The sequence below is a fragment of the Coregonus clupeaformis genome, chromosome 7, assembly GCF_020615455.1.
Source record: "Coregonus clupeaformis isolate EN_2021a chromosome 7, ASM2061545v1, whole genome shotgun sequence".
Classification (NCBI taxonomy): domain Eukaryota; kingdom Metazoa; phylum Chordata; class Actinopteri; order Salmoniformes; family Salmonidae; genus Coregonus; species Coregonus clupeaformis.
The window spans coordinates 23,555,632-23,580,309 of record NC_059198.1 but is presented as its reverse complement, the minus strand read 5'-3'; the positions used below and the strand labels follow the sequence as shown (position 1 = coordinate 23,580,309).

The 24,678-nt window shown below is 42.0% G+C and overlaps 1 protein-coding gene across 1 annotated transcript; it reads right to left on the bottom strand.

The window, feature by feature from the left end:
* Nucleotides 1–74: 74 nt before the first annotated feature.
* On the bottom strand, nucleotides 75–24,267 carry LOC121569236 (serine/threonine-protein kinase Sgk3). Its single transcript, XM_041880033.2, has 18 exons — nucleotides 24,118–24,267; nucleotides 23,964–24,011; nucleotides 17,290–17,507; nucleotides 17,027–17,110; nucleotides 16,610–16,682; nucleotides 16,206–16,281; nucleotides 14,750–14,825; nucleotides 12,583–12,632; nucleotides 12,332–12,389; nucleotides 8,659–8,742; nucleotides 8,413–8,544; nucleotides 5,742–5,854; nucleotides 3,899–3,935; nucleotides 3,170–3,256; nucleotides 2,732–2,827; nucleotides 2,451–2,606; nucleotides 1,730–1,819; nucleotides 75–1,606 (listed from the first exon to the last, which is right to left on the bottom strand). The coding sequence occupies exons 3-18, from the start codon at nucleotides 17,365–17,367 to the stop codon at nucleotides 1,439–1,441; spliced, it is 1,458 nt and encodes a 485-aa protein (XP_041735967.1). The 5' UTR covers nucleotides 17,368–17,507; nucleotides 23,964–24,011; nucleotides 24,118–24,267; the 3' UTR covers nucleotides 75–1,438.
* Between the last annotated feature and the right edge of the window lie 411 nt (nucleotides 24,268–24,678).

Below are 24,678 nucleotides of genomic sequence, written 5' to 3'. Positions count from 1 at the left end.
ACTGCGCTCGCCAACGCCAACTTTAGGGCATAGACAAAAAAAAGACATCGAAAAACACACAAACTAGTTGTTGGTTCATTGAATTATTATTTTATTGTACAGTACATCCAAGGCATTGTATTGAACAATGAGGCCTGTTAGAAATTGTATGAAAATCCTAAAGTCTGGTGGTTGAGGTTGAGGATTTCTAAGGAATAGCTGAGTGTCAATTAAATCAAGATTAAGAGCTTGTAAACTATAATACAGACAGGCAAGCAAACCACATAGAAAGAAATCAGATGGCGTAGCACCTGTTTGCAAAGTAGTCACTGGAGCATTACAGAAAAGGTCTATATATACACAAAAAAAAAACATGAACTGAAATTACCTCTGTCAACACAAGTCTATTCAGTGACCTCTTAAGTATTCCCCATTGAGGACCCCCCCATACAAATTAACAATGAACCTCTATAAACCTACTGCAAGCACTAAATATACAATTAACCAGTGATCTTATGATGAATTAAAATGAACAATCTTTTGATGAGGGAAGAGACAATTCCTTTTAGCTGTTCTGAAAGAATATAATGACATGTTCACTGTCATTTCATTAAGGCCAGTCTTTTAAAAGTGGAACAAATTATTTTGAGGAAGCGCTTTCATCCCAACTCCCCACATAAATTTGGGATTTTATTTTGGGGATTTATTTTTTACCCCCACCCAGACAAGACGACACTGTGAATGTTCTATTTTCTTCAAACAAACGACCAAAATGGACATGAGCCAACAACAAATAAGCGTCAAGAAAGATGGCTGACATTTCTTTAAAATACAATCTGTTATATAAATATCATTAGGTAAAAATAAAGGTTTCTTGACACAGTCTGCAGCCCAAACCCTTTTCGTAAGTGCTGTCTGATCACAACTTCTGCTCACTTTGCCTTTTCTCAAAATGGGTTCATCCACAATATAAATTCTTCCCTTTTATTCAATAGAATTAGGACAGGTTAAGGCAGTGTTCTTCAGTCCTGATCCTGGAGACCCACAGGGTGTGCAGGCTTTGTTCCAGCCCAGCACTAACACGCCTAAATACACTAATCAACAAGTTCTACTGGGCTGGAACAAAAGCCTGCATACCCTGTAGATTTCCAGGACCAGGATAGAAGAATACTGGGTTAAGGCCAAGGCTCTACAGCGCGTCCATTTTGCTCGCATATGCGCCTTAATATTTTGCTGCGCGACATGGAATTTTTATTTATGGGGGACCAGTGCGCCTAGAAGAATTAAGGATTCTAGCTTTATTACCTAAAATATTTTTCATTGTGCTCCTACATTTCTTTGTGTGCGCCTACATTTTTCAAATTAGGTGCACACGTGCTCCTTGTAAAAAAAGGTCAGTGTACAGCCCTGGTTAAGTCAATTTCACAGAACTCTGGGGCAGGTCCTCACAGTGGGTCTTTCATAGGAAGGAGTCGTCTGAGGGTGGTGCGTAGGAGAAACCTAGGAAGGCATCGTCAGCCTCCATCACGCTGGCGTTGACTATGGCATGTTCAGTATAGCACACAGAGTTTGGAACTGTCTCGTCTGTGAATTCTGGATCAAAGTTTGTGATGTCGTAAGGAGAATTCTGCAAAACCGGAAAGAGGAAAAAACATAAACATCAGTTCATTCATGCTTGTGGTCTGGTGTTGCATCTGGTGTGTGTGTGGGTTGTCATACATCAGAAAGATGAAATCCTGAGAACATTTACCACATTGGGAGTGAATGGAGGTGGAACCTTTCTCTGTTCCAGGTCATCCCACTTGATCGCCGAGAAGAAGTTGTGTGCTTTGATCTCATTCTGAAAAAAGAGAATAGATATTATATATTTCTGTTCTAGAACGAACAAGGCAAATGTTATTACTTCATACTGATGAAAGCAATGTAATGCAATCCATCTGCCAAGAAGAAATGAACACTGCCAGACACTACAGCTGTTGAGCAACTCCTGGTCATGACAATGTTTCTCCACCAGAGGGAGTCCGATGCCATCAGCTACAGCAATACACTAGTCACAGTTGGGAGACTATGGGGCATACTGCTGTGTTAAATAAATGGTAGCTTGGGATTTCTAGCACAGTAGGCTGCTGAGGGGAGAACAGCTCATAATAATGTCCGGAATGGAGCAAATGGAATGGCATCAAACACCTGGAAACCATGGGTTTGATGTATTTGATACCATTCCACCTATTCATTACCACGAGCCCGTTCTCTCCAAGTAAGGTGCCACCAACCTCCTGTGACTTCCAGGAAGATAATTGTGTGTATTTAGTGGGTCTCTGGAGTATTAAAAAAAACGTCTTACATGGGCAGCATCATGACATGACACTGACTTTGTATATGATGGTGGGTCACTGGAATATTTTCTAACTAAATGAGATGGGTGACATAAAACCAAAAGCCACTGCCATGCTGTGAGGGTCACCACTCACAAAGTCATCTCTGGAGCCTAGTCTGTGTGTGCCGTCCTTCTCCAGTAGAGCCTGCAGGAGGGACCAGGCCGTGTTGGACGCTCCGGGACGCATCATCAGGGGTTTGTGAAGGATGTTGTCATACATCTCATGGGTGTCTCTGCTGTAGAATGGAGGCTGTGGAACAGAGGGGAGATAGATGTGTGTTAGTGTTAAGGCAGTGTGTGATCAGGCAGCATGTCAAGGGTACGTTCTGACCGTACATATTTTGCCTGTTTTCAATGTCTACTACTGTAACTCACCAGGCCAAAGAGCATTTCATAGAGCACTGATCCTAGACACCACCAGTCCACTGTGTTGTCATACGGTTGTTTCCTCAGGACCTCTGGAGCTAGGTACTGGGGAGAGGAGAAAGTGAAATAGATTAGCAATGACAGGCCTTTTCAGTGTCAATCCAGAACAGTGGTCCAGACATTAAAAAGGTTATTATTATGTCTTATTACATACGCTGTCCTGGAAAACATTACTCATGCCCATTCTATACATAGTATACTGTACCTAAAATGGAGACAGGCATGTAAAAATATTAACCACTCATTCCTCCCGCTACTAACCATTTTCTTTCCAAACACTTTCTTTCCTTGGTTAATAATTAGTGATTTGACACTAAAAGTGAGACATGTCATGTAAACACGGACAAAAAGGGGTATTCATCTACCCTACTAAATGCTCAACGTTACCTCAGGTGTCCCACAAAATGTGCTCGTCGTCTCGGCTTGGGAAATGCCTTCCTTGCACAATCCGAAGTCCGTCAAAACTATATGTCCCTTTAAAGAAGGGGAGTCAGGGACAATTTTAGACAGTGTTTGCCACCACTATCCTCAGGTCAGAACTAAATAATATATTGTCTTTGTGGAATTTTGGCCAGAGAGTAGCACCCTCTAAGGACACTTGCAATTTCCTCACTGTCTCAATAAGGCCGGTTAGGAAACGCATGAGTTAAACAATCAAATCACAAGCATTCTCTTCTAAACTGAAACTGACACCGCCGTTCGTGTTAGCTGGTGAAGGATTAGGCTTCAACACAGATGCTTGCTTTATTTACAACCTATTGGATTGGTTTGATACATTCATATCTCCGAATTTTTTCCACTGACTTGTAGTAAACACTGAATACATTTACTGAGCATTCACATATTTTTGTTCAGTATAGAAAAGGCTAAACTAAAGTAAAAATTTTCCTTGAGGTTAAACTGATATGCATAATTAATTTGGGTAATGTTAAAATACCAGATAGACTACATTCATGGGAGGAGGCTTTCAGTTGTCAAGACCCATTTGTGCGAGGGCAGTTGTTTGTAAGCAAAAAGATTGCTAATGCAGGTTTGATTGCATACAGCCCTAAGCTACTCCACATATAGAACATATATTACTTATGCACTGCAAACGAGTTAGGATGTCACACTTACTTCAAAGTCGAGGAGGATATTTTCTGGCTTCAAGTCCCTGTGAATAAACAAGCATCTCATGAACATTATCCAAAGTCGCTGTTATTGGATAATATAACTGTGCTTAATGGATTACAAGAGCTATTATCTTACTACTTCTGGGTAAGTGGCCAATTGAAGAGCAACAGAGGATTTCAAAACAATCATCAAAAGAGAAGTTACTTCTTTAATCTTAGCGATTTGCATCCGGTTGATATCAATGTACACGAGTCACTGAACCAGCATTACACTAAACAAGCGACAGGCAAAGAGGATGGCTTGAGGGACTATGGGGGACAGACCTGTGTTGAGGGAAATTGCCCTCACATGTTTTATTTAACTAGGCAAGTCAATTAAGAACAAATTCTTATTTACAATGACGGCCTACCAAGAGGCAAAAGGCCTCCTGCGGGAACAGGTGATTAAACATTTAAAAATGTAGGACAAAAAACACATCACGACAAGAGACACCACCACACTACATAAAGAGAGACCTAAGACAACACAGCATGGCAACAGCACAACATGGTAGCAGCACAAACATGTGTTACGTTCCCCAGCAAGAAAACCAAACGTCACTCAAACAGAACGGGAACTAACAGAGTCACTCACCAACAACCAAAACGAAACAGGTGGGGTTTTCCCACTAACGAGATGGCAACCAGCACAGGTGTAACACGTACTGACTAATGAGGTGACACCAATCAGTGCGCCCTACGTGCTAAAGTCCAACCTCAAAACATAAATGGAAAAACTAAAACCTGTAACACATGGTACAAACATTTAGGCACAGACAACAGCAAGAACAACACATGTTAGTTAATGAACGACTATGCACGTGCTGCGACCGTGACATTGGACTTCATGAAAATTACTACAGCCGACAGCTTAAAAAAAAGGAACACTTCAAATGTTCACAAAGTTCCAGGAATTTCACAAAAGATGCTATTTGAAGTTGGACTTTTCCCACTAATTGATAAGGGGATGTGTGTTGCGTTCATTGCTCACTCAGGATAGTTCATGCGGAAACTGTTTCACAGCATAGGAAACCTTTAGAATGTGTCTGTTAAACATTCAAATCAAATCTTATTGGTCACATACACTTTAGCAGATGTTATTGCGGGTGCAACAAAACCCTTGTGTTCCTAGCTCCAACAGTGCAGTAGTATCTAACAATTCACAACAACACATCTAAAAGAATGGAATTAATAAATATTAGTTGAGCCAAAGCCCACGCTCAGGCAAGGTTACTAATCACACACATCATTACATATGCATACACTGAGTATACCAAACATTAGGAACACCTTCCTAATATTGAGTTGCATCCCTTTTTGCCCTCAGAAGAGCCTCCATTCGTCAGGGCATGGATTCTACAAGGTGTTGAAAGCATTCCACAGGGATGCTGGCCCATGTTGACTCCAATGGTTACCACAGTTGTGTCAACTTGGCTGGACATCCTTTGGATGGTGGACCATTCTTAATACACACAGGAAACTGTTGAGCATGAAAAACCCAGCAGCATTGCAGCTCTTGACACAAACCAGTGCGCCTGGCACCTACTACCATACCCCGTTCAAAAGACACTTAAATATTTTGTCTTGCCCATTCACCCTCTGAATGGCACACATACAGAATCCATGTCTCAAGGCTTAAACATCCTTCTTTAACCTGTCTCCTCCCCTTCATCTACACTGATTTAACAAGTGACATCAATAAGGGATCATAGCTTTCACCTGGATTCACTTGGTCAGTCTATGTAATGGAAAGAGCAGGTGTTCTTAATGTTTTGTATACTCAGTGTACATACACGCAATCCATGTACCTGTAAACTATGTTGAGAGAATGCAGATAGCCCAGTGCGCATGCCATTTCTGCGATGTAGAACTTGGCTCTGGGTTCCGGAAAGGTCCGTTCTTTTTGAAGATGGAAGAAAAGCTGGAATCATAGAATACAGCCACAGTGCCAGTTAGACACCACAGAGGAATAAAAGTAACTGCCAAAAATAAAGGAAACGCCAACATAAAATGTCTTAATAGGGCGTTGGGCCACCTGAACGGCTTCAATGTGCCTTGGCATAGATTTGGCAAGTGTCTGGAAATCTCATGGAGGGATGTGACACCATTCTTCCATAAGAAATTCCATAATTTGGTGTTTTGTTCATGGTGGTGGAAAACGCTGTCTCAGGCGCCACTCCAGAATCTCCCATAAGTGTTCAGTTGGGTTGAGATCTGGTGACTGAGACACACACACCCTTTAAACCCCCTATGCTCCTTTGAGACCCCTCTTTCAAAGTCACTGAGATCTCTTCTTCTAGCCATGGTAGCCAAAATAATGGGCAACTGGGCATTTTTATACATGACCCTAAGCATGATGGTATGTTTTAATTGCTTAACTCAGGAACCACACCCGTGTGGAAGCACCTGCTTTCAATATACTTTGTATCCCTCATTTACTCAAGGGTGTCCTTTATTTTGGCAGTTACCTGTACATCATAGTGAACTAATGGACATGGTAAGAGCTTGGCGTGATATTTAGCCCAGGTTGCTAACAACAATTGTAGCAGAGTCATGACACAGAGCCGTGGGTCAAACTTCCTGCCCTGTCTGCAAATTCCACATCACGATTACAATTGACTCAAGCAGCAAATTGAGGGGATTAACTAAGTGCTAGCATCAACATGACATGAGCTATGAGATTAGCCTCTTCTCCTTGGAAAAACCGGAAAGGCAACACAGATTCAGTGGTTTATCTAACTGATGACAACGATAATGAGAGGAGTTAGCTAAAGCACATAGCCTACAAATCTGGGATCAGGCTAAGGGAAATCCATAGACCTCAGTAGCTTTTTTTGTAAATATTTATAATATTTTAATACTCTCAAAATATTTATACAGACTGGCCATTATGCCAAGGCTAGAGAAACATTACAATCATCCTCTATGAAACACTCTTGGTTTTGGCTCTTTTTGACAGTCCCAGAATGGTATAAAAATGCTAATAAATATTTTTATAGGCGTTACATTGGCCAATGTTGCACTAATGGCCAGGATGTGGAAATTCAGCTCCCACCAACGACACAGTTCCTTTTATTGAACACTTAAGGTGTGGCTTGATTTCATTGGTTGATTCACAGATATAAATAGAACATATAAAAAATCATGAATGAATAACATACGATCATAGATACGATTTGGCTACATAGGCCAACAAACATTTACAATAGATAGCAAAAACACAATAATCAAAGAATGGCTTCAGATCAAAGTCTACGTTGAGAACGACGGGAGCAAGGGTCTTTAAATTAAAGATCCAGGCGGCCTCTCATTTTAACAATAAATTGTCAAGGTCACCCCCTCTCCTAGGGAGGGTGACATGTTTGATGCTGATATAGCAAAGGGACGAAATAGTGGTTCGCTTCCAAAAAGTGGGCCGCAACTGGGTACTTTGAGTTTTTGCACCTAATGGTGGTACGATGCTCAGAGATTCTTACTTTTAATTCGCGCTTCATTTTACACACATCATTTTTACCAGAAGGACAAGTTATAAGATAAATAACTGCCCTAGTGGAGCACGTGATAACACCTTTGATTGGGATCTGTTTCCCTGTTTGGGGGTGTTTGAAGGATCTACATTTGTAGTTTCCATCCGGTAGAGGCGCAAATAGACGTTGTGCGGGGGTATTTTGGGGTGGTAAATCAGCGTTTACCAATTGATTGCGGACATTTCTGCCCAGCGAGATACACGATACAATAGTTATCACATTTCACATTGGATTTATTAACTACAAAAGGTTAGATGTGTTTTAGTTCTAGTGCTGCACACACAAGCTTGTTAGCTAGCTAGCGTTGCGTTAGCTCTGGTCCACGGCTAAACCAATTCGCAAGTTCAAAGTTCCTCTGTAGGTATAATTCTGTGGGCCTAATTCAGATAATGCATGTCATGACAAGATGCCCTTCAAGGCAAGCTTCCTCCATCCTCTCTCGATCTCTCCTCACCTGCAAAATTTCAGTTGCATCTCACGCCTTACACTGTGACTGGCAGCACAGTGTGTGTGTTTGTCTTTCATTATGATTAAACCATGCTGTTACGGCAAAATACAATTAGCTCCTAACGACTTTCCTATATAGATTAAATCATTTACCCGCTCCATAGCAAGCTGCTCTATTCGTAATTTAATGTCGAACTAAAAATGTAAAAAAATAATAATATATAAACCCCTACTTTTTTTGGTTCGAAACGGTTCCGAACTTTATTTTGCTGGTTCGGGACAGTAGAAGGGAACGAAAAAAATAATGGTTATGTTCAGAACGAAACGATTGGAAAGTAATTTTGGTTCCAACCCCAGGTTAGCACCACTGGCCCTCAGGTCAGGGGTCATTTCCCAAGGACCTTTTCAGCAGGTTTCCTGTGTTGTACTATTCTGGGTTTCCCTCCTTGAGCTCAGTGACTCAACACTGTGTGTCTCCATTATTCATAAGAGTGAAACTACTCACTTCTCCCCCATTGACGAAATCCAAGACAAAGTATAACTTGTCTGTGGTCTGGAAGGAATAATGCAAGCCGACCAGGAAGGGGTGTTTTACGTTCTTCAGTAGCACGTTGCGCTCCGCCATGATGTGTTTTTGCTGGTGGAAACAGGAGAAATGGTATTAGTGGGGTGAACATAGAAATAATGTAGCCAACATTGAGAAACAGAGTAAGAAAAATGTCCAATTCAATAACACTTCAGAATAAATTACCTCTCTCCTGTTGAGAATGACCCTTTTCTGCAGGACCTTGATTGCGTAATACTTCCCATCCAGTTTCCGTTTTGCAAGGAGAACCTTCAAGGGGGTGAGAGAAGAGAAAGTATGCTGTTAAAACCCCCCAGTTACCACAGCATGGACAATACAATACCAACAATGAGGCAGTGAAATTACAGAACTGTAAGACTATCACTTCCCAAATGGAAAGGTCATCTACTGATAGACAAAGAAGTAAAACAGCATTCCTTACCACACTTGTAAGAGCAAACTAAAAACGTCATTGTTTCAATATTCATTGTTTGTGTTGCTGTGAGTTTCTCTTTAGCGGGAACTACTCGAAGACAAAAGCAGTGTTCATTTTGGCACTCTTTTTTTATAGATTTTATCTAGTCTTTCTTAGTAACATTTTTGTCATTTGAATAATGATTTAATCTAGTTATTGTCAAAATGACAAAATCAGTTGGCCATTTTAGTTAACTAAATGCCTTACATTTGAGTCACATCACATTTGTATTGCCTCATTAACCTATAGTAAACATACAGTGCATTCGGAGAGTATTCAGACCCCAAATTTTGTTATGTTACAGCCTTATTGTAAAATTGATTAAATAGTTTTTTCCCCTCATCAATGTACACACAATACCCCATAATGACAAAGTGAAAACAGATTTTTAGAAATCTTTGCAAAAAAAATAAAAATGAAATATCACATTTACATAAGTATTCAGACCCTTTACTCAGTACTTTGTTGAAGCACTTTTGGCAACGATTACAGCCTCAAGTCTTCTTGGGTATGACACTACAAGCTTGACACACCTGTATTTGGGGAGTTTCTCCCATTCTTCTCTGCAGATCCCCTCAAGCGCTGTCAGGTTGGATGGGGAGCGTCGCTGCACAACTATTTTCAGGTCTCTCCAGAGATGTTTGATCGGGTTCAAGTCTGGGCTCTGGCTGGGCCACTCAAGGACATTCAGAGACTTGTCCCGAAGCCACTTCTGCGTTGTCTTGGCTGTGTGCTTAGGGTCGTTGCCCTGTTGGACGGTGAACCTTCGCCCCAGTCTGAGGTCCTGAGCGCTCTGGAACAGGTTTTCATCAAGGATCTCTCTGTACTTTGCTCCGTTCATCTTTCCCTCGATCCTGACTAGTCTCCCAGTCCCTGCCACTGAACAACATCCCCACAGCATGATGCTGCCACCACCATACTTCACCGTAGGGATGGTGCCAGGTTTCCTCCAGATGTGATGCTTGGCATTCAGGCCAAAGAGTTCAATCTTGGTTTCATCAGACCAGAGAATCTTGTTTCTCATAGTCAGAGTCCTTTAGGTGCCTTTTGGCAAACTCCAAGCGGGCTGTCATGTGCCTTTTACTGAGGAGTGCAGACCATCTGGCCACTCTACCATAAAGGTCTGATTGGTGGAGTGCTGCAGAGATGGTTGTCCTTCTGGAAGGTTCTCCCATCTCCACAGAGGAACTCTAGAGCTCTGTCAAAGTGACCATCGGGTTCTTGGTCACCTCGCTGACCAAGGCCCTTCTCCCCCGATTGCTCAGTTTGGCCGGGCGGCCAGCTCTAGGAAGAGTGGTTCCAAACTTCTTCCATTTAAGAATGATGGAGGCCAATTCTTGGGGAACTTCAATGCTGCAGAAATTTTTTGGTACCCTAACCCAGATCTGTGCCTCGACACAATCCTGTCTCGGAGCTTCTGCATAACATCCTATTATCTTCCCAACTGCAGAAATATGACAAACATATAAGACTATATAAGAATTATCTGGCCATGTAAATTCCTAATTCAGCCTACATGGATATTACACATTACATACAAAACAAACAGACGCACACAAGCACAGAGAGAGAGACAGAGAGACAGAGAGAGAGAGCGAGAGAGAGAGAGAGACAGAGGTACAATCACCAGATGCCGCCGCAAAGTATTGGCAAAGTAGTATGGGTTGCACCTCCATCACGTCATTGACATTGTTATCAACGTTCCAGATGCCACAGCCACATTGGTGTCCAAAAGTAGAACGGGGGCTAATGACTGCTTCGCCCAGTGATGTAGTCGAGTCACTAAACCTCGAGTCCGAATCCAGTCCCCTGTGCTAGAGACCGAGTCCAAGTCCGAGTCACTAATGGTCGAGTCACGAGTCCCTATGGCTGAATTCCGAGTCCCTGTGCTCGTGCTCAAGTCGGAGTCTCTGGGTCCATATTAACTCAAAATAAAGTTATTTACCCAGTCAGATATAGTGTAGTGTGGAGAAATTTAGTCAATAAATTGTTTGCTATCCATTTTCCTTTCTTTCTGTGCCAACAAATGTCTGCATATAGGCTACTGGTAATGTTACCAGGGCCATGTTCAGCAGGCTACTGGTAATGTTACCAGGGCCACGTTCAGCAGGCTACTGGTAATGTTACCAGGGCCACGTTCAGCAGGCTACTGGTAATGTTACCAGGGCCACGTTCAGCAGGCTACTGGTAATGTTACCAGGGCCACGTTCAGAAGGCTACTGGTAATGTTACCAGGGCCACGTTCAGCAGGCTACTGGTAATGTTACCAGGGCCACGTTCAGTTACAAAACGTTCTCAAACGTTGCAGATAGAAATTCCATGAATAGAGCAAACATTATTCCTTATTCAACATGTCAGAGAGGCATGTTTGTTCTACATATCATATTTTTATCTGAAGTTCCAAAATGTTGCGTCCTGCTGAACGCGCCTCAGGTTGTTAGCTATAGCTAGCTAATGAGGTAACATGGCTGAACAAGGTGTAGCCTATTAAAATGGTTAAAGGTCTGGTACGCAAGTTGCCTAGCTTTAGAACGGCCCACAATACGCTTTATAAATGTAAAATGTGACCCGCCAATGCACAAACAAATATATACCTAGTGCCAGTATTATGGGTTATACGGGCTAGAATCAAGACGTTTTCTCTGAGGAAAAGAGGGAGACTTGGCTACAGAACCTGATTCAGAACCTGGCTATGAAATGCAGTGGGGAAAGCAGGAGGGTTAAGCGAGACTACAAATTCAAAGACAGCCTACTTTTCTAACCTCAAGAGAGAGAAAAACATAGCTAGACTGTTGTTTTACTATTAAACTCAATGCTGCTATTGTTTTTAATTTTGTAAAGCAGTTTGTGTTTCTTAACCAGGCAAAGGGTAGCTAACTAGAAGGCTGGTGGTGACTGGTTAGCTACAGGGAAGCAAGAGAGTCACCTGCGTGATGTGTATTATCGGAGGCGGAGCTGAAGTGGTGCCTGTCTGCCCACACTCATCGCTTGCTCCCCCGCAGCTCACCAGCTGATGTAGGCTGTTTGTGCTGGGTGTGGCGCCTCCTTCCTACTGCTGGACAGATGCGCTGCACATCTGTGCTGCTAATATTCATTGTGCTTATCACTCAATCTCTCCAAAAACTCTTGTTTAGTCCACTCAGCAGTCATATTTTAGTCACAGAGATCATTTTGTCTCGTCTCATTTTAGTCCAAATTATTTTTGTTTAGTTATAGTTTTTTGGGGGGACTATTTAGTCAGTTATAGTCTCGGCAATTGCCACTGAAAAATAAGTGTTTGAAGAATACTTTAGTCACCATTTTTGTTGACGAAATTAAACACTGGACCAAAGACATTCAAAGTGGCTGTAATATACATATACTGAATTATGCATAATCACATACCTTTCCAAAGCTCCCCTTTCCGATGACTTTGAGAAAGTCAAAGTCTGTGGGCTTTGCACTGAAATGTGGAAAACAAAAAAGGTAAGCAAACAAAATAAGTGAAAGTATTTAGAAATTTATTTTTTTAACAAATGAATGTCTATGATAAGGCCTGCAAAGGTTACTTAGAGGAAAAATACATCCAGAATACACACACATTTACAACAGAAATATCTGCAGGCCTCAATTCAACGTGAGACTGTGTAACCTACTGTGGATTTCCAGACGGTCCAAGGTTAATATTACTGGAGGTAGAGCTGTTCTGTAAATCAGAGAGAGAACAGATGATCTAGGTTAAAAACGCAGACATACAGTACCAGTCAAAAGTTTGGACACACCTACTCATTCAAGGGTTTTTCTTAATTTTTACTATTTTCTACATTGTAGAATAATAGTGAAGACATGAAAACTATGAAATAACACATATGGAATAATGTAGTAACCAAAAAAAGTGTTAAACAAATCAAAATATATTTAAGATTTTAGATTCTTCGAAGTAGCCACCCTTTGCCTTGATGACAGTTTTGCACACTCTTGGCATTCTCTCAACCAGCTTCACCTGGAATGCTTTTCCAACAGTCTTGAACGAGTTCCCACATATGCTGAGCACTTGTTGCCTGCTTTTCCTTCACTCTGCGGTCCAACTCATCCCAAACCATCTCAATTGGGTTGAGGTCGGGTGATTGTGGAGGCCAGGTCATCTGATGCAGCACTCCATCACTTTCCTTCTTGGTCAAATAGCCCTTACACAGCCTGAAGGTGTGTTTGGTCATTGTCCTATTAAAAAACAAATGATATCGTCCCACTAAGTGCAAACCAGATGGGATGGCGTATCGCTGCAGAATGCTGTGGTAGCCATACTGGTTAAGTCTGCCTTGAATTCTAAATACGTCACAGACAGTGTCAACAGCAAAGCACCCCCACACCATCACACCTCCTCCTCCATGCTTCACGGTGGGAACCACACATGCAGAGATCATCCGTTCACCTACTCTGTGTCTCACAAAGACACGGCGGTTGGAACCAGAAATCTCAAATTTGGACTCATCAGACCAAAGGACAGATTTCCACTGGTGTAATGTCCATTGCTTGTGTTTCTTGGCCCAAGCAAGTCTCTTCTTCTTATTGGTGTCCTTTAGTAGTGGTTTCTTTGCAGCAATTCGACCATAAAGGCCTGATTCACGCAGTCTCCTCTGAACAGTTAATGTTGAGATGTGTCTGTTACTTGAACTCTGTGAAGCAATTATTTGGGCTGCAATTTCTGAGACTGGTAACTCTAATGAACTTATCCTCTGCAGCAGAGGTACCTCTGCGTCTTCCATTCCTGTGGCGGTCCTCATGAGAGCCAGTTTCATCATAGCGCTTGATGGTTTTTGCGACTACACTTGAAGAAACTTTCAAAGTTCTTGACATTTTCCGGATTAACTGACCATGTCTTAAAGTAATGATGGACTGTCGTTTCTCTTTGCTTATTTGAGCTGTTCTTGCCATAATATGGACTTGGTATTTTACCACCCCTACTTTGTCACAACACAACTGATTGGCTCAAACGCATTAAGAAGGAAATAAATTCTGTATACCACCCCTACTTTGTCACAACACAACTGATTGGCTCAAACGCATTAAGAAGGAAATAAATTCTGTATACCACCCCTACTTTGTCACAACACAACTGATTGGCTCAAACGCATTAAGAAGGAAATAAATTCTGTATACCACCCCTACTTTGTCACAACACAACTGATTGGCTCAAACGCATTAAGAAGGAAATACATTCCACACATTAACTTTTAACAAGGCACACCTGTTAATTGAAATGCATTCCAGGTGACTACCTCATGAAGGTTGTTGAGAGAATGCCAAGAGTTTGCAAATCTGTCATCAAGGCAAAGGGTGGCTACTTTGAAGAATCTCAAATATAAAATATATTTTGATTTGTTTAACACTTTTTTGGTTACTACATGATTCCATATGTGTTATTTCATAGTTTTGATATCTTCACTGTTGAAAATTGTAAAAAAGAAAGAAAAACCCTTGAATGAGTAGGTGTGTCCAAACTTTTGACTGGTACTCTACATAAGCGAGGCCATAGAGTCTAAATCTTTATTCTACCAGGAAGTCTCAAATGACAATACTGTACACTGCTGCGTTATCGTTGTAGAATGGAATAAGTGATCACACATTGACAATACAATATCCAATACATAGAATACTTAATCAAGTACTCATTCATGCTGTATCAGAGCAGAGATGTTGTTCAATGCTCCCTCAAGGCCATATGTGACACATTTTTTCAGTTTCAAGACGTGACAACTCAATCTATAAAACAACAGTCATATCTCCTTCCCACAGACATCATACTGTCCTGTCATCATCTACCTTGTCATCTTCGTCCTCGGATGCGTCTGAGAAGTTTTGAGATTTGTCCATCTGCAGGAATGCTCTGACATCAGGCCTATCAGATAGTGAGAGAGAGAGGGGCAGGGTGGTCACATGTTAGGGGTCTGACTGAGACATACACAAAGCCACTGCTGTTAGAAGAGCACTGCTTTTAGACTCCATGTTAAACATCACTGGGTCAGGAGCAGTGTTGGGGGTAACGTGTCACAAAAGTAATGCATTACGTAATCTGATTACTTTGAGTAACGGAGTAAAGTAACATGTTACTTTTCAAATTGGGTAATATTATTACAGTTACTTTGTCAACTAACGCGTGTTACTTTCAGAATCATATCTTTACCGGGTGCGTGTTTCCTTGATCCGATCTCAACTTGTTTCCTCATTTAGCTCTCTAGCGAGCGGAGAAAGGCTGTCACGACAGCTGTCTCCATTTAATGTATAAACCCACCTCAACTACTCCAGTACCTCTGCATATTGAATAAGGTACTGGCATTGACTTGTGTATGTACTTGCATTGTCGTGTCTCCAACTTACATCGTAGTTCTTGTGTGTAAAAATAAATACATAAAATATATTTTTATTATATTTTCTATTATTATCTATGTTATTATTATCACTGCATTGTTGGGAAAGAGCTCTCAAGGTAAGAATTACACTGTCATGTTTTACATCCTGTGCATGTGACGAATAAACTTTGAAACTTGAAATGTTGATTTTTGCCATTCATCACGTCTGTGATAGCTTTCCCCATCTAGTGGCAAGTGACCCTCTATACATCTCTATGGGTCGGTGTACGTGCTGTCCAAAACCATAACTGGCGGCTCGAGATAAAGATTTTGAATGAAAAGATAGGAAACTGTACAGATCTTTGGCTTACAGTATATGGCTAATTAAGCAGCCCATATGATAGCGCAGAACTTGTAGACTAGCACAGGAAAGCATTGCCACAGATGAAAGGAGAAACTAGTGATCCAACCTGAGTTAGTAAGTAGCATATTTTTGGTAGAGCGGCTCGCCTTGCTCCCGCCGACAGTCAAACAAACGGTCAGAAAGTAACAGAAAGTAATATAACGTGTTACTTTCCACACAAAGTAATATTGTAAAGTAACATGTTACTTTTGCTAAATGTAACAAGGAATATTTACTTTTTCAAGTAACAAATCCCAACACTGCACAGGAGATACCGCCATGATACGATAGGATTACATATACTCCCTTCGGAGCTAATCATCATCCCCAGATCCTAACCGTAACCATTAGGGAGAACTGTAACCATTAGGGGAAGAAACACAAAACTGACCTTAGATTAGTTTCTAGGGGTAACTTCCTACTTAGGGGGCTTCACACATACATAAAGTGAGGCAGATCGATTTGGTTTATTTGCAATTTAATTCAATAACTTATTTAGCTAGTTGATCAGTTATAGAATACTTACTGGCTACTGAGCTGAGGATGTGAGACCAGTCTCTGAATGAACTCATGTAAACCTGTTCTTCTTTGCTTGATAAACTCTAAGAAAAGAAATTGACAATTTTATAAATAGTATATTTGATATTGACCCTGTATCACAAATAAAAGACAACTTACAGACAAGACACACAAGCAGACATAATGCTAATTTTGTCTGGTGTGGTTTCATGTCATCTGTAATCCAGTTTGTCATACCCAAATGAGCTAATTTGTTTACAATTTAAATAAAACAAAATAATGGGCTGAAGGTCACCGGAGAACATAGGGGTCTGTATTGAATTCTGATCTACTAAATAAATTGTTATAATAGAGTGCAGTTACAGGTAGTATACTGTACTTTTATCAGACAACTTTTAATCAATACAGTACCTGGGTCAAAGTTGTCCCCAAATATTCTCTTGGCTGGGATTTTCAAGTTCAAAGATGGAAACTGTTTTCTCAACTGCATCAAAAAAAAGACAGACAAATCAGATTATATAAAGGATATATAAAAATAGATGTCATAGGGACCAAATTCCTCTCCATCTCTACCTTCACTCTCCCAATTATGAGAGTTGAATTACCTGATTTTCTAAATATCAACTACACACAAATCCCCACTCACAGTCTGAAAAATACTGAGTGACCAAAAGCTAAAGCATCCGATAAGATAACGGATTCTATTTTTATCAAAATCGAGCTTTGCCCAGTTTAGTCAGCGGATCTCTGGTGAAAAGGTTGAGTAAGAAAGGAAGCCTGGAGTCTTACGACAACATGTATTTATCACACAGTAACACTTCCACTTACTGTGTTGTAGAGCTTGTCAAACTCTGCGTATCGCCTGAAGACAAACCACTCATGTCTTCCTACGTTGACCATCACTTTGTAAACCTGGACAAATGTGGGGGAAAACACATTTTAGTATAGACCTAGACAAAAGACTTCGGTGCCCTACTTTCTACTGATAATAAACGATCTCAAATAACCAGTCTGTATAAAGTCTATACTGCAGTCTGTAATACAGCCTGTTGAACAGCCGTTGCCACAGCAACACTATACTCATTACTCACAGTGTAGCGCTTCTTCTTGTCCCTCTGCTCATTGTAGCAGGGGATGCTGACATTGGGGAAGCTGGACTGCTCCTCCATCCTGAGCTGAAGCAGTCAGAGTTCAGAGGATTGAGGTCAAAGCGTAGGTCAGAGGTCAAGCCTCTCAGCACTCTTCCACAGCGTCCGGTCCTGGACAGAGCTCACGTGGACGACTGGACCATCCCCATCCTGGTTCAGTTCTGTGGACAAGAGATGAGAGATTATACACTGAACAAAAATATACAAACGCAACAATTTCAAAGATTTTACAGAGTTACAGTTCATATAAGGAAATCAGTCAATTGAAATAAATGCATTAGGCGTACTGCCAAATTCTCTAAAACAATGTTGGCGGCGGCTTATGGTAGAGAAATGAACATTAAATTATCTGGCAACAGCTCTGGTGGACATTCCTGCAGTCAGCATGCCAATTTCACGCTCCCTCAAAACTTGAGACATCTGTGGAATTGTGTTGTGTGACAAAACTGCACATTTTCAAAGTGGCCTTTATTGTCCCCAGCACAAGGTGCACCTGTGTAATTATCATGCTGTTTAATCAGCTTCTTGATAATCCATCCAGCTGACAGGTGTGGCATATCTTGGCAAAGGAGAAATGCTAACTAACAGGGATGTAAACAAATTTGAGCACAACATTTGAGAGAAATAATGTTTTTGTGCATATGGAAAACTTTGGGGATTTTTTTATTTCAACTCATGAAACATGGGACCAAAACGTTACATATTGCATTTATATTTTTGTTCAGTATAGATAGAAATGTACTAGAGAGAAAGGATACTGCACTCTATTCCATATGAGAGAATGAGCATACCTGCTCTATCATGTTACATTTCTACCTACAACCCTCTTAACGTTTCAGCCACCTGAATAAACCCCAAGCTTAGCCCTCATATGTTGATCCTTGCGTGGAGCTGATTGCAGAGCACATATTCTCAGCAGTTGTGGAGGGAGTTGTTGGTTGTAGCTGCTAGCGTGACAGATGAGGAACCACACTGTGGTCTGTGAGCAGCAACATCAACAGCCTCACAGCAGGCAACCTCATCCGGGAAAGACAGACATTAGGCTACGCTCCTACACCTCCCCCTGCTACACACCCCCTCTAGTCTCTCCATGCTCTCTGTCTCCCACTTTCTACTTGGCCTATACGCCCACTCTGTTCTGTTCAATTCTTTACCTCATACCTCACTATTATCCATCTCTCTCTACCTCATTTCACCACTTTCACTACTATCCACCTCTCTCTCTCTCTCACCTCCCCACTTTCACTACTATCCACCTCTCTACCTCACCACTTTCACTACTATCCACCTCTCTACCTCATCTCACCACTTTCACTACTATCCACCTCTCTACCTCATCTCACCACTTTCACTACTATCCACCTCTCTACCTCACCACTTTCACTACTATCCACCTCTCTACCTCATCTCACCACTTTCACTACCATCCACCTCTCTACCTCATCTCACCACTTTCACTACTATCCACCTCTCTACCTCATCTCACCACTTTCACTACTATTCACCTCTCTACCTCACCACTTTCACTACTATCCACCTCATCTCACCACTTTCACTACTATCCACCTCACCTCTTTCACTACCATCCACCTCTCTACCTCATCTCACCACTTTCAATACTATCCACCTCTCTACCTCACCACTTTCACTACTATCCACCTCATCTCACCACTTTCACTACTATCCACCTCACCTCTTTCACTACTATCCACCTCTCTACCTCATCTCACCACTTTCACTACTATCCACCTCTCTACCTCATCTCACCACTTTCACTACTATCCACCTCTCTACCTCATCTCACCACTTTCACTACTATCCACCTCACCTCACCACTTTCACTACTATCCACCTCTCTACCTCATCTCACCACTTTCACTACTATCCAACTCTCTACCTCATCTCACCACTTTCAATACTATCCACCTCACCTCATCCCCACATCACCTACTATATGTTCCTCCCCCATCCTCTCTTCAGACCCTCTCTCCAAACAGATGGACCCAGAGCTGCATGACCTCACTCTCCTCCTCTTCACTCTCCTCCTCTTCTCACTTACAGCTCACACACTCCCGCTCGCCCCACACACTCCCGCTCGCCCCACACACACTCCCGCTCGCCCCACACACACTCCCGCTCGCCCCACACACACTCCCGCTCGCCCCACACACACTCCCGCTCGCCCCACACACACTCCCGCTCGCCCCACACACACTCCCGCTCGCCCCACACACACTCCCGCTCGCCCCACACACTCCCGCTCGCCCCACACACACTCCCGCCGCCCCACACACACTCCCGCCGCCCCACACACACTCCCGCGCCCCACACACTCCCGCTCGCCCCACACACACTCCCGCTCGCCCCACACACCTCCCGCTCCCCACACACACACCCGCTCGCCCCACACACACTCCCGCTCGCCCCACACACACTCCCGCTCGCCCCACACACACACCCGCTCGCCCCACACACACTCCCGCTCGCCCCACACACACACTCACACGCACGCTGGGTCTGTGACATTCTCCCTGGCTCCTGTCACAGCATGGAGGACTGGAGGTATTTATAGATAACCTTCCGCTGGCTCTTTGGAGTTTGAAGCACACAGGCTAGGTGGAGACCTGTAGGAAGCTGCCCAGTGGGATCCCCAAGACAGGAATAAGGTCCATTGTAGTGAACACTCTAGAGAGGTAGTAGTAGCCTATATGGAAATCACCTTTAAGACCTTATTGAGAAAATAGAATCAAAGTCTATCGATGCCTTGAAACAATATGGAGAAATTACAAATGCCACCTCAAATGTATTTTCTTCATGTTAAAATGTGTTAATGTTGATATGCTGCAGGGCTCGACATTAAATGTTCAATGTCTGATTTTTTTTTTTTTTACCCATCTACCAATAGGTGCCCTTCTTTGCGAGGCATTTGAAAACCTCCCTGGTCTTTGTGGTTGAATCTGTTTTAGAAATCCACTGCTCGACTGAGGAACCATACAGATAATTGTATGTGTGGGGTACAGAGATCAGGTAGTCATTCAAAAATCATGTTTAACACTTATTGCAGTCCATGCAACTTATTATGTGACTTGTTAAGCACATTTTTACTCTTGAACTTATTTAGGCTTGCCATAACAGAGGGGTTGAATGCTTATTGACTCAAGACATTTCAGCTTTTCGTTTTTAACAATACCAGTGACAATAATGAAGGTTATTTTGTGAAGTGGTTCCTTGCATCATACAACACCATTTTCAGTCACCTTTTTGGCCCACGGTGTTACAGAATTTGTATTTTATTTTAGGTGGACAAGTGACTTGATCTTTCAGACAAGTAAAGTTAATGTCAAGCCCTGTGCTGGTTACTTGCTGATCGGGTCATGTCTGTTTTCCTGTTGGAAACAAAGCTCTTTGTTTGGTGGCGTGACGCTGTGACTTGTCCTTTGTTTCATAGTGAGGTCAGCTAGCATGTTAAGTCATTTCTTTCAGACCTTGCCATTCTGTGCTCGGTGCTCAGTGTAGGCTACAACATGCTGGCTCGCTCTCACACAACAGGTCCCAGTTAACTGTGCTGTACTGAATGTCTTGACAGAAATATCTAATTCAACAGTTCCCAGTTAACTATGCTGTACTGAATGTCTTGACAGAAAGATCTATTTCAACAGTTCCCAGTTAACTGTGTCGTACTGAATGTCTTGACAGAAATATCTAATTCAACAGTTCCCAGTTAACTGTGTCGTACTGAATGTCTTGACAGAGATCTAATTCAACAGGTCCCAGTTAACTGTGCTGTACTGAATGTCTTGACATAGATCTAATTCAACAGGTCCCAGTTAACTGTGCTGTACTGAATGTCTTGACATAGATCTAATTCAACAGGTCCCAGTTAACTGTGCTGTACTGAATGTCTTGACAGAGATCTAATTCAACAGGTCCCAGTTAACTGTACTGTACTGAAAGTCTTGACAGAGATCTAATTCAACAGGTCCCAGTTAACTGTGCTGTACTGAATGTCTTGACAGAGATCTAATTCAACAGGTCCCAGTTAACTGTGCTGTACTGAATGTCTTGACAGAGATCTAATTCAACAGGTCCCAGTTAACTGTGCTGTACTGAATGTCTTGACAGAGATCTAATTCAACAGGTCCCAGTTAACTGTGCTGTACTGAAAGTCCTGACAGAGATCTAATTCAACTCACGTAGTAGTAAAGACATCAAGGGAGAAAGCCTCTTAAAATGCACAAGTGCAACTGAGAGACCTTCAGTTCCAAACCCCCATCCCACCACACCCACAGAGAGCAGAGCAGAGAGCCCATAGGCTTGACTGGGATATTATAAACAAATATTCTCCCACTGGGCTTGTTTCAAATTCAAATCATGCAAGCATGGCAAAATGACTGAGCATCAAGAGGCAGAACCGCTTTTTAACATTCCAGAAATACTTTTGTTCAAATGAGAAATAAGCTATCATCAGCCTAAGCTATAGCATACTCCTTCATTTGGAATGCAGAACATAAAGTCCTGACCAATCCGCACCCTCAAACCCATATCACAAGAACAATCACATAAGGGGAAAGTAGACCTTAAGTTCGTGTTCAGGGGGTTTAGGTCACTAACATCAAACAGAAAATGTATCCTCACATTCAACAAAACAAAAACACATTCAATGCTGATCGCCAGATGTTGCACGCCTAGTTACAACACTGGGCTTAAATTAACTTGTGCTGACAAGCTCAAATATGTTACTATCAAAAATAGCCCTCTTCCTGGTTTGTTCAAACACACACATTCTTGCCTGTGGAAATCCTCTGAGGATGTTGAACAACCTGAATGGCATTATTTGTAGGAGAGTCTTGTCAGCAGTTAGACCTAGAGGTCAGGAACCTCTTGATAAGCAGAAGTGAAAGACCAACCAGGCGAGCCATGAACCTAGTCAGCTGCTGTAGACATTGGGGGACGTAGCCTGACTAAACAGGGGTGTCCTCTTTTCTGCTGGTATGGAAGTCTGGAAATGCAGTACAAGGACGGCCATGGAAATAGGCATTTGGCTTTACTGAGCTTTTTCAATAGTTGTCTTTATGGATAGGCCTATGTGTTGTTTAATTGGTGAGAGATCTATTTGTTATGCAACAGTATGGATTATTTCTAAAGGACCAACTACGCTACTGTTAGCCTGTGGGCTATAAATTAGCACAGAGACACTCATCTACAATAAACAAACATTCTCCCAGGGAGGAATTGATCATGACAAAGCTTTCTCTAAAAAAAGGAAGTGTGAGACTGAACCCAGTCTACCTAGCATGTGCGAGACAGCATATGGACTAATGCCTAACCAGCAGTCCAGTCCAGACGCCTCAAACCTCCGTTGTTAACAAACACAACTGTGGCTGGCTGGCCACAACTGGCAGAGGAACTCAGTACTACTACTACACACTCACATAACTTCTCCTCTTAACTCTACTTCTCAGGCTTGGGAAGTATGGCTGTAAACAGCACCACTGAGAACTAACAGAAAATAACTTGATGAGTGAAACTACAGTATTTGGACGCTGGAGCATTTAATCTGCAAATAGGCCTAACCGTTGAATTATGAATGTCTCTGAAAATCTAGAACTGACACTGGTGTATTGAGACTGGTGGATCTACCACACAGCAGTCATTTTAGGGTGTGTTTCCTGCCACCCCCTCATTCATGGTTATGTTGTAGCTTAAAGAAGCTTACTCTTATGGTTGGTTTGTTTCACATAGATAGATGGCAAACAGGAGATGGGCAATTCCAGAAGGCATAAAAATGTATCCAAAACTAAACATACTGTAAGTGTTGATATTAGTTGGCAGAGGTCTTTACTTCAACATTATTGTGTTTTGATGCATTTCTAATACCTTTTAAGACTTTTTCTGGTAGATATTTTCCATCTGTTTGCTCAGAAATCAAAGCCTTCGTTTATAACAAATTTGTAGGATGGAAAATGGTTGAAAAATGTATATGCCTTAATTTAACAAATATATAGACTTAACTTTCATTTGACATACTCCTATGAACTTCACATGCTGGTGCTCATGGGTCCTTTTACATGGAAATGACCAGATACAATACCTGCAGAGAACACCCTGGTTTTCTTGTTACACAATTGCATGGCTCTGCACCTACGCACACTTCCACATTCCTGCTATAGCCTAACTAGTGGTTACATTGTAACCTAGAGTTAATCTACTACTGTAAAGAAATACAGTCCCATAACAAGACTGAAGTCTCAACATGGAACACTCACGTGAAATTACAAGTGGAAAAGTACACCGACATGTCTTCCCATTGCCTAACTGGCTGTGGAAAGGAAGTTAAAGCAAACATGAGGATGTTCGATGAACAGACAGAGACATAAGGGAAAGAACAGGATAAAAAAAAGTTTCGTTTCTTAGTGGAATAACTTTTGAGAGAGAGAGAGAGAGAGAGAGCTGGACGTTTTTTTTATACTTTAAGTTACAGACAGTTGTAGCTGAAGAAAAAGTTATGTAATTACAATTTTCAACTGTTTTATGGCTGTAGATGGCTCAAAGTTGGAAGGCACATGATAATCGTTGTTGCACGACAACAGTACAGAAAAGTAGACGTGTGAATTTACCTTATTTTGTCGGGCTTTTAATCCAACTAACTTCAATGGCGTGTCGCGCTGAAGGCAAAGGAATGTGTCAGTAAAAAATGGAGCAAAATCCGGTGAGTTTCACTCAATTATTTAGGAGGAAAATTCAAAGTCACAGCCTGTACTTTCTACTAACATTCTGAGCTTCTGTCAAGCGGCAGCTCGAAGCAGGAAACGTCAAGACATTTGTCCTGCAAGGTCCCAATGAAATTAGTCACGGGACCACACACATCAAGAGGGATGAAAACATTGAGTTGGAAACAGCAGCAAACAGTAACCCCTAGCGGTGGAACGTGGTCAGGGCCACAACCACGTTGTTTTATTTGAAATGAGTACCGCACGTCCCTCTGTGTGACACGAGATCAACAGCCCACTGTATAGTATGTATGTAGAGCGTCATCTTTAATGTCCATTAACGGTCTGTGTCTGTTTGGTCATTTCCGGTAACAATTGTTCTATTTTATTATATTTCTATTACATTCTATTGTATTATATTCAGTTATGTTCTATTATATTCAGTTAGAGCAAATGGATGTCCAGGTCCTATCTAGCAGGTGTCCCTTCCACTCTTGAAACTGTCTCTACACATTTGAAGGTACTGACATCATAACTGTGACTGAAGGGTGACCTCTCCCTAACTGGAGGCTTGGTGACGGGAAGAGAGCTGTCCTGCAGGCTGCAGCCATAGCTTGAGGTC